Source organism: Lissotriton helveticus, chromosome 1_1 (genome assembly GCF_964261635.1).
Source record: "Lissotriton helveticus chromosome 1_1, aLisHel1.1, whole genome shotgun sequence".
NCBI lineage: Eukaryota > Metazoa > Chordata > Amphibia > Caudata > Salamandridae > Lissotriton > Lissotriton helveticus.
Genome location: NC_136057.1, coordinates 476,882,690 through 476,899,529, shown reverse-complemented (window position 1 = coordinate 476,899,529; position 16,840 = coordinate 476,882,690). Strand labels below are relative to the sequence as shown.

The 16,840-nt window shown below is 37.4% G+C and overlaps 1 protein-coding gene across 10 annotated transcripts in view; it reads right to left on the bottom strand.

Moving 5' to 3' along the window:
• Nucleotides 1-252: 252 nt before the first annotated feature.
• The window catches only part of CNOT2 (CCR4-NOT transcription complex subunit 2), a 427,872-nt gene continuing 411,284 nt past the window's right edge, over nucleotides 253-16,840 (bottom strand). For 3 of the 10 annotated variants that reach the window (XM_078673914.1, XM_078673915.1, XM_078673910.1), the window contains exons 15-16: nucleotides 8,492-8,636; nucleotides 253-1,364 (exon numbers count right to left, since the gene is read on the bottom strand). In XM_078673914.1, coding sequence (XP_078530040.1) covers nucleotides 1,278-1,364; nucleotides 8,492-8,636 — 232 coding nt within the window. In that variant the 3' untranslated portion in view covers nucleotides 253-1,277. Of the gene's footprint in view, nucleotides 1,365-2,781; nucleotides 2,849-6,037; nucleotides 6,110-8,491; nucleotides 8,637-16,840 lie in introns of all 10 variants that reach the window. The other 7 variants (XM_078673911.1, XM_078673913.1, XM_078673907.1 and 4 more) reach the window with 5 other exon arrangements.

The window sequence follows — 16,840 nt, the reverse complement described above, 5'->3', positions numbered from 1 at the left end:
AAGAATTTCACTTTCATGCATATATTTTTTTAACAAGACATTTATATTATTAGCGATCTATACTTATTTCTTATAAAAACATGTTTTGTAACCTCGAAAACATAAAAAATACATGATCCTGTGAAACACAGGTCAAGAGCTTCACAGTTATTTGAAATGCCCAACGGTGTGATTTTTAACATTTCAGTAGCTTATTACTGTAGTTCAGGAAATTATTTAACAATCATTCTGAAATCAAAGTCAACACTGCAGTGAGGAGAGCTTTTCTACTTTATTACAAATAGAAGAAGCCTTTGTGTGGTCAGAAAATACAAGATTGATCTGTTTTATTTCTTCCTATGAAACGCTGCTGTTCAAACAGCCAGAGTGAATTGTCTCCGTTCACTGTTTTAAGTCCCATCACGTTCACTTGGGTATGGATGTTCTCGGCTGCTGAAAATCTGGCCCCTTAGTGCACAGGGCGACAAAGGAGTCCCCTGACCAGCAGTTCCAGAATGTCCCGTTTTCATATATTGCATCCATGCACACCTCCTAAAAATGAGGTACAGCAGGGCAAATATTTTCCAAAATAGATGTCATATATATATAATATATACACATTCGTACATACATACCTTTATTCATGTGATGTCCAAAAATTTAAAAAAAATGTACACATTTATTACAAAATAGTAACAAAGACTGGACAGTGTTTTGCTCATTTTGGAAAGATGAAGCTCAGTAATGCACAACTCTGTGAACTGTTCAGAGGTTGTGGCAATATCTTCCTCATAAACAGTCAAATATTCTTGCATTTAAGCATGGCGAAAACTGCCCTTGGAAAACAGAAGGGGAAGTAAAATGAAGGGAGCAGACCTTACTCATCTTTCAAATTGAAATATGAGAAGGATCTTTACATAAAATGCACAAACATTTGTTGTTTTATTATCAAATAGTGCTACAATGAACAATGAAACTTTGCCTTTTTTCTTTTTTAACATTTTGGAAACAAAGTGGTAAACGCATGTCAGTACTGTACTTGCATGTGTATACAGACCCTAGTCTGTCTGCTGGCGAGAAATAAATTTCCGACCCTGCTCAAACTAAAGAAAAACAAATAGAATTATAGTTGTTGGGCAGCACATAATCAGTAAGGCAGGACCTCAATGGTGATCCCTCTGCAAGAGACAATTGCCAGATCCTCAAGGAATAAAAACCAGGATGTCTGATCCACATTAGTTCTGCAGTTATGGTGAGTTTTGTGCTGAGACAGCCATACCCCATGAATAGGTAAGTCTTTAGAAGGCTTGCTGAGCAGGATTGTAGTTGAAAGTTGAGGGCAGATGAGGCCTTTCTTCTAGTTTGTCGTACTCCAGGTGAAACTCCTGCCAGAGGGAAAACAAGAGTATGAAACGTTGGACTTTGTTGGGCTATTTTCAATGTTACATTTGCACAATTTACACCAACATGTAGCTCTAGTCCCACAATAATGGGACTAAAGCAAGAGGGATATTTAATTTACACATGTACTTCCGTGCAGTTCTGCAACTCATAATTTCAGGGATTTTGAACCAGGAATGTAGTGCTTGGATACACTATGGAAAAAGGAGACTTATCAGCTTAATACAACTTAAACAGAGAAGCAGAGCACACGAAGTCGACGATGAGGACGATGTGGCAGAAATTGTCTCAAACAAGACTTTAAGCGTATGCCATCTATTCTGGAGCAATGACTAATTCTTTTCACTCAGTATAATGCAGTAGATTTGGATGATCAGCTTCATCATTCAAGCAAATAAGATTCTCAAAGGACACTGATAAAGAACAGAACAATGACGGGCCGTATTTTTTTTACACACACACACCTCTATATTGAACAAAACAAAGAGCAAGTAGAGGTGATCTCAGAGTCAGTAAGATAAATGTTTTTAACATTCTTGAGAACACTTCATTAATAATCTTGAAGTTCAGGAGTAGCTTTCATCAATGTAATCCCAATTTCAAATATTGCAATAATGTGCTCAGAGTTCCATCTTTACAATAATTGACTGTGCTGATCACTATGTGAGAATACTCTGGTCGAAAGACTCATCAGATGCCTGTATTTTACTCTTGGATGTCTTATTTTCGGGATTCATTTTCCTGTCTGATTATTTGAGTTTTCCTCTACATTCGTGTCTATGATCTTCTTTAAAGACAAATTAATTATTTTAAAGATTTAACTTGGAGCACATGGTTGTAATATTTGATATGGAGATTGCATTAGTGAAAACTGCAGTTACCATACTTATGAACTTCTAGATTAATAGAAACAACGTGTAATCAAGATAATTTTAATGCCGTTGATCTTATTGATTCAGTTATTACTTCTACTTGCTCTTTGTTTCGGTTTAAATTTACAGGAAAACCTAAGGGTACTAGGTGTTTTGATATGTGATTAGCATCGGACTTTTTCTTAAAACACATACACACACACAAACAGACACACACACAGGCTTACAAAGACGCGGAAATGTCAATGGGGAAAAAAAATCCCACAAGTGTCAAAATATGAATCTAATGTTGTAAAGAATACTCATTGGGCTTTACACTGCCAGGTAATAAGTGGGGGAGGTGGGGTGTGAAGTTTGAGTGAAGGGCAAGAGGAAGACTGACATACAAATCATGCTTCTTTTTACAATACTAGAAATACATTGTTTAATGTGGTTTTCAATGCCCCAGACATTTTCTAAATCTTCAAAAAGATTAACGTTAAATCTCTTCATAGAAGGAATTTGAAAGAGTACAAGAAACAACAATCACCTTAAAAGAAAACTCCATCTACTGAGCAGCACTTCACAAGTTCACATGGTGAGTAGTAATACTCAGCCTACATTAAAACAAAAGAAAATGTTATTTCTGATATTCTCTAGAAGGTTTTAGTGGTTTTAGAGGAACTGTCATGCTTGTACAGTTGTCACATTACTTTATGCTGGTCCATTTTTTGTGTGCCAGGTAGCACATAAGGGTCATATTAATGTGTACCAATCACATCGCTTATGTTAAGATGTCTGGACGCTTTTGTCAACGAGGCAGGGAGCTGCCTATAGAACTAAAAAAATATATAAAAGTGGCTACATTATCATTTAATGGGGATAATAGCTATTCATCATGTGAACCTTTGAAATGATACCCAGTGCAATGGGAAACGTTAATTTGGATAGCCTACTGAAAGGACTAATTCTCCATTAACAGCCTCTCCCCACTTGCTGTGTCAACGTTATATGTGCCCTAGGTTATAGAGACCCATTTCTTTCTCAAACAAATTGCAAGCAAGTATATCTAGATCATAATGAGAACACATTCATAGAAAAACATGCATTTACATTCAAAAACTTAACCAAAACGTTCAACATTTAGAAATTAAAAAACTTGGACACACTGGGATAGCTTTAGGGTCATGCTAACAGCAAGCACTCCGTAAAATCCTATAAACTGACAAAATATATTTAAAACTCATGGACCCACAAAAATATAACGGGATGAATTTCTATGAAATGAGACGATGAAGAGAAACAGAATTCATTATCAGGCCAAATGCAGATCATAAAATGGCCTCTAATAGATATAATCATACAAACACAGATAACAGGATGTTCAAATTGTACCCTGGCAAACATTGTACATAATATCAAACAAAGCCATGGCAGAGCAGCTTCTAGCATCTAGTTTATTACAATCTGAATAGATCTACATATGGCAGATGAGGAGATGCCATGCTTCACTATGAAATAAATGAGTGAGAAGAATGCCAAACGTGTGCACTACTTGGAATGTAGAAGCATGAAAAAGCCCAAGGGCTCAGGACAGGTCTTCCGAGGGTGGTTAGTTGAAGAGGCATTTGGGAGTAGTTAAGCAGACTGGAGGGGGACCACATATTCATGAGGTGGAAGGTATGTTTGAAGAAAGTGTGTCATTTCTAGCATTCTGAATGCCAGGGGGAGGTTAAAGATCCAAATAATTGGCAGGATTAAGAGCATAGATTTGGGTGGAACAACGGTTTGTTAATGTGGTAGTCACTAAGTACCTTAAGCATCTTGGAGTTACCATCAGCAGACTATGAACATTAAGGTAATTGACCATTTTGTCACTGTTTACTTTAGGCAGTTTTAGCATTTTGGCAAGATGTGATGTGAAGTGTAGCGATACGTAAACTAGTCTCCTTGGGTCCAACTTGTAACCTGAATGTTACAAAGTTTTAACTTGTTTCAAAACATGGAGTTGAATATGTAACATTAGAAGTGAGCCCAACGTCCATGAAGAGCTTGATCACAGAATAAAATGTAAAGTGCCATCAGGCTGTACAGGTGCTGAACAAAAAACTCAAATACAGAAAGTAAAACAGAGTTCATTCAGGAAACGATGTGAATTTAAAGAGATTTATGGTCAAGTTTCAAAAAGACAAAAATATAGAAAACTTGACACCATCCAGCACAGCCTTATTTACTGTAGATGCAATGCCATCCGGGGTGACCCCGATTAAGAATGGTGGTCTTCCTAACTGGAAACTTGGAAGATAGATGGTCCTAATTACTGGAAACTTACAAGGCTTCCTATTCCTCAATCAGGCCTCAGCAAATTGGGATAAGTATTGCAATGAAGCCGCTAGTTAAGAGGGGCCACTGGTGCCCATACTGCCAATAGCGTATGGACTTCTGATCCTATTAGTGCTATTTTGATATCTGTCACAAGAGCTGCTGCATTTCAAATAAAACAAATGTAAAATGCTTGTATTTGGTCATATTAAACACAACAGGAATAGACTGCAAGCATGTGCCCTACAGATTCATATTTGCAATGCCCCAAATATATATTAGTTCAAAAGTCACAGTTGTTTATTTTCAAGGACACATTAGTGCGGAAAAGTTTTGGAAATGTGCTGCCTATTAAGGCCTGGTCCTTTACGCAACCATAGGTTGGTCCAGCCGGTTACTTAAGTCTCAGTACTGGTTTTAGCATGAGTAACACAGGGAGACACTCCGAATAGAATAACCATGTGCTTTATAAATCATTTTATTATTATTGTGCACTTTAAGAAGCTGCAGTTGCTTACTTATACAACCCATGATTCATTAATCTGGTTTAAAATAACATTAAAAAGTTGGCTTTCAGTCGTGTCATGTATAGCTCATGCTGCCAACGTGGTCTTCAAGTTGAAACTCTATGGCCATTTTAATACTTTGGGAACTAGATAGTTTCACAAACTAAGAAACACATTCACAATTAAACAAATTCCACAACAAGTTAAGTGGTTCCCGGGGCGCAAGAGATGCACGTGGACGATAAGGTTCCTTGAAAATGAAAAACTCTAACAAGATAAAGTTGCAAGAACGCAACAAAGATGCTGATCAAACATTCATCTCTATTGGGGGAGAAATGGGACAACACTGATGGAAAGCCAAACAGGAATAATGAACCAAAACCTGACAAGTGGCAGAATGCCTACATCTTTGGGGTTCATAGCCTTTTTCCTCACTCTTCTGTGAAACCTTTTCCAATTCCCCAACTGCAGTAAGGAAATGCCACTTGTAAGGAAGAAAGGTGCTGTAAACATAGGAGTAATCTGGAAAGGTCTCTCCTCAGACAATGTAACCGAAGTCCTAAAACTCTGGCAAAGAGCAAGGCATTCAGCAATCGAAAGCTTTAACTTAATCTCATAATTTTAAAATGCTCTAGTGCTAATAATTTCCAGATGCACTACTGTATTTCTACACCATCTGAAGTAGAGAAGGTATACAAATAAAAACATGTTATACTGAACCACATCTTAAAGTCCATAAAGGTATGCAAAATGAAACATACCACCCAAAACTAGTGACATGAAACTTGCGTCAAGTATTACCTCTCCTTCACCAGCCCCCACAAAATGGGTCCACTACCTTAAAACTGCCAAAATTAAACCATTGCAAGTCCTGCATTCTTGGGGCACAATACTTAAACGTTGCTCTACCAATCAATAAAAGGGCAATTTTGTCTGTTTTACAAAATGTTTTATTTGGATACCCTAATGTTTTCTTACGTTTTTGTAGGCGCAATAGGCAGTGGGACCCAGTGAGCTCTGGTGGTGACTGGAACCCTCCCCCTCCTTAGCCTGCAAAAAGAGTAGGAGAACAATAAGGCATCTAAGGAAAGAAAGCACATGTACTAAATGAACACAAAATTGCAATTATTGTGCTGTGGCATAACATACTACTGTGTCATCCTCAATTACTTATTTGCCACTGACAACGGGGACTTTGGAAAATCTTATCTTAGAATGTGGCAGTTGATTTACCTACATATTGTAAAGTGTACATCCAAGATGCATCTTAAGGAGCTGCCTGAGATTTTATAGCTTCCAACTGAAAACCTTATATGTCAATATAGTTTATAGGGAACTGTCTGTTTGAGAACTTAAAAGCCCAGATTCTATCAGAGCATCTATGGCCTATAGAGCAGCAGGAATTGTGAATATGTTTTTAAGTTTTAACTGGTAAACATTAGTACTATCTGACAATAACTGAATAAACTGATCTTTATCATAATACTTTTACATTTCTCAATTGGCCATTAACTACATCAACCAATCTCACAGTGATTTTATACATACAAAGTGAGATTGTCTACTGGGGTGGTCGCTTTTTTTCTTATATATAAATGGTAACAAATGTGAGTTTTTATAAATACATTGCCAATCATTATGGATTGTAACCAGTGTATTTCCTTTTTAAACTGTAATATATTAAACAAGAATTGTTCAGGAGAAAGGAGCCTATCTGTTCTTCAAATTAATGAATAAAAAACATGACCGGCGTAAATGTAAGTAGGAGTTTAACATACTGTATAAGAATGAAGACAACACTATCTAGACTGGAATATGTAACTAACTCAATCCAAATTTGAAAGCACTTATTTTCATTAAAAAAATGACAATTAACTCAAACTGATCACATTTACCTCTTTTGCATTGCAACGACATTCCCTATTGCTAGATGCATGTAAATTGGGCCTCTGAAAGCAGTTTAATTCCATCAAGAAAAGTTAGCCACATCAATCTGGAGACGTGAAAGCCATCCTCCACGTCTGTGGCAGAGAGATGGCACCCCCCAATCCCCACATCACTTTACGCAGGTGGTGGGCCCTGGATAGTAACAATGTAAATGTCAAAGCTCCTTAGATAGAAGGCTCAAAATGGTCACAGAGCCTGTTGTCAGTTCAAGCTGATGTTGACTCGCATAAACTGTCTGTTGTCCTTTAGGCCTGGCCCCAGCTGACAAATTGGATTGTGAACATTAGTCTAGGTTTCAGGTGTCTTGTTCATAGTTCGCATATAGTCAATTATAGAAACGTCTCCTTGAAACTTCTTTCTCTTCTGACTGTCCAAATATAGAGTAGGAAATTGCGAGTTACTAAAAATAAAGATGATTACATTTCATAATGAAATCGCACAGAAGATCATTCCTTTGTAATCTTCAGACTGCAAGCATACTGTGGTTAGAGCTGGAGGGGATAGGAGAAACCCCTCTGTCTGGCACTACCTAAATATCCCTTACAGAAGTGTCAGATCATTCAAAATATGGCAACTGATTATCAGGAACCAACGTCCAGCCCATGCCAGTACATTGCATTACAAATTACATTGGCTTCCAATCTTGCAGTGCATATCGGTTTAAGCAGTCTTATTCGAAGGCTTTAGAAAGCAACTCCCCAAGCATTATCAGAAAACACCTCCAAAAACGCATCCCTATGAGGAAATTTTGACCTTCCTTGTCGACTTACTTGGTTGTTTGGAGGTTCAAGAACAAAAAAAGAGGGTAGCCGTAGGTTCATTGGTTCAGCTGCGAGACTCTGGAATTCACTCCCAGGTTTGCCTACGCTCAGAGACTTCTACCCAGTCATTTCATCTTATAATCTTGGCCTTTTCGATTTTAATGCATACTATTGGGTTTTAGTACATTTGCTGCTTATTCAGTTACGTGTCTAGAGACCACTGATGATAGTGTATGCTATAAAAGACATTTAACACCCCTAAGGTTGTAGTTTAAGCAAATTGAAAGTGATAGCAGATTACATTGTCTGACAGCCTAATGCAACTGAAAATGTTTACAACTGCTATTGAAATGAACTTTAATGTTAACAATTTAAAACAGAACATATGATCAGAGAAAACAATTTAGTGCATGGCAAGGTACTCTCTGTGGGACTTAAAGTCACTAGCAACTCATATTTCTAAATGTAGGCAATATATTGATATAAAAAATTGAACTCACCTAGAAAGCAGTTTTACTACAGCTACTGCACTCTAGTTGCACATTACTAACTTCAAACACCTTTGCAAAGTATTATATGTCCAATAAATGCAAACCTAAGTTGCAAGCACAAACGTATCAAGTAGAACAAATGTAACTGTGCAGCTAAAGGAAAATATTTAATTTTTAAGGGTATCTTAGCAGTTAGATTAACAAAGCATGAATAACAATAGGACTGGTAATACCTTTGCTACTTTCCTCCAGTTAAGACAGTCAAAGAAGTAGTATGTTCCCCTTTCATAAGTATTCGTTTTCAGAGTTGGTTCCATGCCAGGTGCCCTCGTTATCCATACTCGTTCTTCTTTGTGGTACCTCCAATCCCTGTTAAATCTATCAAATTATAGATAATAAATGTACGTTAGATTTGAAACATTATAAACGGTTTAAATAAAGACAGCAAGAGTCATCATGCAAAGTATATTGCATACTTATTAAGCAATATTGAGATGTGATTCTGGTCTTCAAAGTGAGAACAGTGGATGCCATACATTACATTAAATTTGGTAGTGCTGTAGAATATGTGGTTATATGGGGGATTCTTAAGCCTACGTCAAAAAATATTTGGAATACTGTACCTCTAAAGCAGTGGGGTCCTGCACAAGTCCAGGAGGTTCTGACAAATGGCAGATTTTCCAGACATGTTTCTTTAGATTCACTGTAGTTTGTTTATCTTATATGGGTATCTTGAAAATATGGCCTGGATCCAGCTGAATTGAGACCTACACTCACCAAGTTCGATGATATAGTACAAATATTATGTTTAGTCCTTTATTGATCCTCAGGCTCACATGCCATATTCCTTTTACTAATCCTTGCTCCCTGATACACCTCCGTAAAAAAATTAGTTGTCTAGAGATTTTCATTTTTGTTTTTGGATCATTAGAGAAGATTTTTAGCTTGGGTAGACATTGCTGCTCTGGGCCAAATTTTTCCGGATTAAATTGAAAAAAATGGCATATGTGTTGCCGTGATGATGTAATATTTCAGGAACCATGAGACCTATATACTTCATTTTGGTGTCAAAACATAGGTTTTTGGGGTCAAGTAGTTTTTATAAAGACAGAAAATAGCCCTTCAGGAAAAGACACATATAGAAATTAAACAAATAATGGTGTCTAATCCTTTTATGTAAACACAAAACAATGTTTATGATCTGAATATGAAAAAAAAAATGTTTATCACATTTTCGTAGTTCACTTTATTTTTTTGTTTTGGCAATCGCTCGTAGTACATTTGCATAATATTGTACATTTGAGAAGAGTATATCGACGGACATCATTTTGTAGCACGGGTTTTGCAAGTACATGTATGTGTAAGGGTATAGGCTTTGGAAATTTCCTAGATTTTAGCATCCCATCAATATCTTCCCAACAAAATTCACACAGATCTTTCTCTACATATGCATGACCCAAAAAATTTACACATCTTCTGATCAAGAAGAATACTCTATTAACGTGTCCACGCACAGAATATGACGTCAGTGGCAGGTCATTTAGCAGGACTGATGTCTTGTACTCACTGTACTGAAGATCGTCAAACGTGTGACAGTCAGAACTCGCTTTCCACACATGCACACAGTATTTTTAAGGCTTTTAAGCTTATTATTATATATTATATATATATATATATATATATATATATATAATATAAACTTATTATAAACAGCCACATTCTTCTTCTGTCTCTGCAAATCCTTTTAGAAACTTCACAGGTTCAACATTTAAAGCTCCAAGCGTTGTTCCAATTTTGCTTAGTTTCCTCACCTGTAAGAATATGTGCCTTTGGGTCAAGTTTCTTATACAGAATATGAAGCAGGATTAAGTATCATTTCTCGCCTGTTCCTGAACGTATCCATAACTCTGACAATCCTTGATTTATGAACATTGCAACAAATCTAGGTAGCACAATGATCACATCGGTGTCACGACTCAATTGGAGTCATTTCGAACAGCCCACTCAACATGAGGCACAATACGAAGGTCAGCTCCCTCCAATTTGCTGTTAGGTTCTTGAACAATCTGGCCAAACCCTTTTAAACCTCTCTCTGCAGGCACCAACACCCCTCATTGACAATCATTCCACTTGCAAAAATTGGAAATTAACAGCCAGATTCATCATTCTCCCGTTTTGCGAGCCCCTAATAGCGATTCATAAGGAATCGCTATTAAGGACTTGCAAAACGGGATTCATGTAAGAATTGCAAAAAATATTGCGATTCCTACATGTTCCTTATTTGCGATTAGCAAATTGCTAATCGCAATTTGCTGAGCGCCAAGAAACCGTTCGGTGTACGTGCGCGTTATAAGACTTTTTAACATAACATAACAAATAAGGAATAACTCCCCATGCATTCCTATGGGCCTACAGGCCCATAGGAATGCATGGGGAGTTATTCCTTATTTGCGATTAGCAATTAGCTAATCGCAAATAAGGATGCGATTTCAAGGGTGCAGGGGTGTCCAAAGGACACCCTGTAGCACCCCTGAAATGTAATCTACATTGGTGTTGCGCACACACATGGACATGTGTGTGTGTGTAACATGCAACTTAGAAAAATGCATTTAAATGCATTTTTCTAAGTTTTTGCTATTTACCACGAGGTCTGACCTCTCGGTAAATAGCGGCCCAAAATTGCAATTTTGCAATTTTAAAATGATTCATGAATTGCATTTAAGGAATCTCAAATAGAGATTCCTTAAATGCAATTCTTCGCAAATGTGCGAATTCTTTAATAGCGAATTTTGCATTTGGGATGATGAATCCCAAATGCAAAAATTGCTCTCGCAAAAGGCAAGATTCTGAGAATCTTGCCCTTTGCAAGTGCAATTTAGCTTGATGAATCAGGCTGTAAGTGTTTACTGAAGCATCAGCAATGTTTTACAGAGTTAACATCTAAAAATGCATCTTGTTTGGTGTTGATGACCAGAATTTATAAGGTTTCGCAGGTATACGATTAGAATCTTTGATGCATGCAAGGTCAAGTATTCCACTTGAAGACATTCGTCTGATTCTGTCACATTCTTTGACAGACAGTTCAAGATAACTGTCAAAGACAATGTGCAGTTCTTGCAAGGTGCACACTGACTTTGATATCTGTAGAACAGTCTGAACGACCTCTCCGACGTTTTGAATGTATACAATTTTGACCATTCGCAAGTGTGACATATAGTCCACAACAGCAGGTTTCAATGAGGGCACCTTTAAAATTTTAAATTCTTCAGGAAAAAGCTCTTTTTCAAGCTCTTGCACATGTTTGTGCTTCACTGGCTTGGTTGCAGAATCTCCATCAAATAATGTGTTTGCTAGAAGAAGATCATGTGGCAGAATGTCCTTGATAAATTCACCCCTTTCATTTGCTGCATTCATCTCTCCCTGTGCTTGCGAAAATTGTTTTATGGTAGCCTGTTTTGTAGTGGCTGGTTGGACGAAACTCTTACTATGGCAATTAAAGAATGGAAGTTCAGCTTTAAGATAATGTCAAACAGCTTTTTATCTTCCAATACAAATCTCTCCTGCTTCAGTTAAACATATAATTTTGATCCATGTTCCAGGACATCTAGTAGACATGTCTTTATATCGTTATCCACATATTGTTTGAGCATGAAGTTGTGTAGTCACACAGGCTCAGTAATTTTAAAGGGGTTTCCTTGCTTCTGCATGACATTGAGAAGGCTGTCACATGTTTATTAAAATGTTCCCCTCTCTTCCCCAAATGTTTGTGGTGAGGAACAATTTCATGATGGTCCATTAATTTTGAATTTGTAATCTCTCTGAAAACATTGGACATAGAAAGGGCTTCATGGCAAACTGGCTGCCATTAAGCAACATATACACTTTTATGTGTCTGAACAAAACTTTCCTTGGAGTTTTCTGTGGATCGTCTGTTCCAGTTTCATCTGGAGCCACAGCATTGAGCTTTCTCTCTCGGTCGTTCACCACAAAATGTCTTTGGATGAATTTTCTGTACAGGTATGGTTTTCCCACCCTTCGCTTCTTCACTCTTTCCAAATACCAGGAGACATATCTCAGGTACTTTATGTAATCCAATCCGCAAAACACAGTAATCAGTGACTCCACAGTCTTCACGTGCAGGTCTCAATCACCTTCCAGATCAGCATATACCAAGTTTTTCATTAGAGCCATCATATGTAAAACATTTCCCTAGTACTTGCAAAGTTTTGATTTTTCTTCCCTTTCTTTGACAAACTCTACAAAGTTGGTTCTGAGGTTTTCTGATCTTGAACTGAGTGCATTGAACATTGCCTGGATTCGCATTATCTCTTTTAAATGAAGTGCATACTGTGCCTTGTTCACTTCAGGGATAAGATATTCAAACCCTAATTTGTTTTTCTTGGCCCACAAAGCATTGCAAAGCACTGTTTCGCTAGCCTCAGATAAGATGAGTATACCTTGTAATGAACAAACATAATGAGTTCTGCTCAATACTGACAGGACAGTTTTGCTTTCAAAGATTTCAATCTCAATAAGTGCATCATTTATATCACATCACTCAGATAAATTCCTGTCCACCGCACCGCAACTTTTGTCATGTGGAAAATGCCCATCATTGGATAAAGATCATCAAATTCTACTGGATTGTTCATACAAAATGTCAGCTATAATACAAAATACACATTCAACGCAGAAAATAGGCAGGATAGGCTGTCCTTCAAGCTGAGCACATTTTGGAAATTGTTTAGAGCTGTGTATACTGTTGCGTAGTTTTTGAGTGGAGATGGTATTACTGGTAAAAGCCGAACCTTCTTTAGCGGCATTCTTTGAGATCACAGCAAGAATTCTAGCCCAAGGAGGATCTGGCATTTCTTCATCATTCAGTCCGCACCAAATAAGCAATATGATACATTCAATGAAATCTGCTTTGTGGACAACAGCATCAGGTAGAAGAAGCTCAATGTCCTCTGCCACTATGAAACTTTCTGGTAGACTGGGAAGTGTTGATGGCTTGTAGTGATTTTGCACAAGTATGGTTATAAGTTTGCAGCTTCGTTTGTTTATGCCTACAGCGGATATAGCTTGTTTTCCAGCAGCTACGTTATTGGTACTATCTTGAAAAAGCACCATGGCAGTATGATGTGTGCTGGATGTTTAAGACAAAGAAGAGCGGTCTTCAAAATCAAGATGATCAAGAGCAGCAATTGTAAATCCTTTCCTGGTAAAGTGACTTGGAAGTGGTGTGCTGTCAGATTCACAAGATTTGACAGCATGAGCTGCTAACAAGTTCCTGCTCCGTAAATGTCATTATAACTTGATACACCAATCCTATTCATTGAAGTGATTAGCTCTCTACTTTTGCACTTGTCGTAGATTGCATGGGTAGTCATCATGTGTAGCAGGGTTATTTTATTGCTGTGATGTCATTCATAATACATGATTTGGAAAAGAACATTTGCACAGAATAAGCATGTTGGTTCTTCGTCTCTATCTTCAAAGCCATCAAAGCTGTTGGCTTACGTTCGAACTCAAGAACTTTAGTTTGCAACAGTTTTGCTGATATTAAACAATGATGTAAAAAAATCAGTTAAGACAACATCAGGCATTCTTGTTGACTCCCATAATTTGCGGAGTTCTAGAGCATCACAACATTTACCATTAACTCCAAAATCTAAATCTTTAAGGATGTTGCTAAAAAAAATGGTGCCTGCTGATTTTACTGCATCCTGTGATCTTATGTTGGCACCAAGAACTTCAAGAGTCAAATCAACTGAGAACACCATAAGTGGCTCATTCTTCTAGTTAGACTGATAAAAATTAAATCAGTCATTGTAACATTCTCACCAGAAAAATCTTAATTTCATTATTATGGATCAACACAGTTTCATCAATGTTGACATTTATTTCTCTGATCTCACCGAGTGTGAACCAATAGCCAGGACTCAAGAGGGGCTTTAAAACTTCATTTTGGGTAGGCATACAAATCAGCTGCAAATACATCCACCTCGCTGTTTAAATCACCTACTCGGCTGAAAACTTCATCTTGAAAGAAACTAGCTAAAGATAAAAACATGTTTGCCCTTTGAGAATCATATACTCTTTTCTTTCGTCAATCCCTTTGGCCCTTATTCTGGCTAAATCACAGATAACATCCAGAACATCCTCTGCTTTCTGATCAGTTAATGGGGAGTAACGAGGGGTAGTCATCGATCTTCTAAGAGGATTGGCAATGGGTTTGGTTGTCATCGCTTTCTCAGGAGACTCATTCTTGCTGTGATCCACTGGTTTCTGACAATTTCTTTCCAGGCTTTTTTCCATTGTGTACGTCTTGTAGCACTTGTTGTCACAATGATAAATATTTGAACCTCTTCACCCATCAGTTTCAATCTTTTGTGAACTTCGTCTTGCCATATTTCTTCAGCATCTCAAACTCTTCTGTCCAGCCACAGTTGATGTTAACTTTTCTTTCAGATTAGTTTGGCATAAAACAAATTTTTCTTTGTTGAAGGAGTCCTCAGATTTTGTAGTTTGCAACACTATCAGAAGGTAAAGATCCTCTGCTACCATATGCTTTGCTCATATTTTACGAATTTTAATCAATGGAAAACCTGAAACAAAACCAATAATAAAATAAATTACCAATATGATGGCTAAAAGACATCATTAGAGAGCCTCCATTTTGGAAAATGGCAGAAGGGTTGCTCTGAGGAGTTATCTTCTGCCTCTAGATGACTGCTTGATCCCAAAAACCTATGTTTTGACGCCAAAATGAAGTATATAGGTCTCATGGTTTCTGAAATATTACATCATCACTACAACACATCTGCCACTTTTAAAAATGTCGCCCTGAAAAATACGGCCCAGATTAGCAATGTCTGCCTGTTATACTGTAGTGTAGTTCCTATATTCCCAATAGGCTCTGTGCATTGGAATAATATATCCTATAGATTTGACGTAGGGCTGAGGTCTACTACGTCTCTATCGAATATACTAGACTTAATTCAAATTCACAAGAAGGGATTACTCTCGGACAACCGCATAAACATGACAACTTTGTTTCCCAAGAATAAGAAATCTATCTCTAAAGTCGCGGAACCAATAGTTATTTCACTCAGTCAATCGGGCATACTTCATTTCACCAGAGGTGCAGAGAAATAGAGAGACTGGCGTTTTCAATAAAAGGGTATTTACTGAACAGTCTTCTTTCTCATGCAGAGGAAATGAACTGCTACGATCGTAATACTGGTTGCAAAGTACAATGCGTTCAGTACTAAGAGTATTATAAAATAATACTGTAAAAGCATGATATGGTTTCTACGCCATAAAGTACATAGAATACATACATTAATAAATAAAGACTAAAAGTACTCAACTGGTGCTTCTAAAATACGCCTACCCCCGTGTACCTAACCTAGGTCTAGTACGAGGGAAGAAGTAAGTGAGGTGTAGCTTAGTTTCAGTATTCTTTTGCCAAGAATCTAATCCAATAATTCTCTACGGGTCTAATCAGCTCAGTACCTTGGTTTTAGAATGAAGGAGGTCTGGTATCTCTCTCTCAGGACGCAGTTTCCCAACAACCCGCAAGGGTAGGTTGGAAACACTGGTGCTGGATTTCTCGGCAAGAGAAAAGACAGCGTCTCTCTCAGTAAGTCTGCTGGAGGGTCGGCTTCCTTCGGCACTTGCTGTAGCAGGGCGTCAGGCAAATAGATAGTCGAACTGCTCCAAACCACTGTGTGTTTGCCTGGGCAAGTGTGGGTATATTTATACCTTGAAGGTGCCTAGTTTGACGTAAGGTTGGACATAATAACGTCATCAAAGACTCAGTTCTTTGAAAACTCCATGAGTTCTTGGATAAATCAATATTCAAGCAAGGGGAAGTCCCTTACTGCTGAAGGCGGGTTTTTCCAAGAAATCGTTGTGGATTTTCGGAACTAGTGGAAGTATCCATGCCGTATTTGGACTGCATAGGCTAAGTATAAATATGGTTATGATTTCTAGGCCTAAATAAGGATAGGGTGATTTATACCTATATATGGGCATGAATCGGGAAAGTTACACTAGGATCCTAAATTCATATACAACACCCACTCCACTTTATTATGTAAAACATTACTAAATTATAAGCACTAAAACATATCTAAAGCATGTGTTTACAATCCCACCCAAAATACAAAAAATGCATTTGAAAAGGTTTGCCACGAAAAAATGAGCATTTGTACAGTACGCATCTAAAAGCAATAGGCGTTATTCAAAACATGAAGTATGATGTTGGCAAAGCTAACTGAATGAATCATGTAATGACATTTATGAAATGGCTCTAAGTTACAGAATAAAAGGTCGAGACCATTCCATAGCAGAAATAATATACTATTTTCATTTTGAGGACAGGTCAAATATCGTCTCTTTAGGAAGTATTTAAAGATTTTCTTGTTCTCTAAGAATAGTTCTACTTTAAGCAGATTACTTTGTTCCCAAAAAAAAAAATGATTTCAGTTCTTTGGGAAAAAGTCAAAATTAGCCGCAGAAAAGTTCCAAATGCTTTTGGACGGGTTGTTTATTAAAAGTCAAGGCCAAATTCAGAG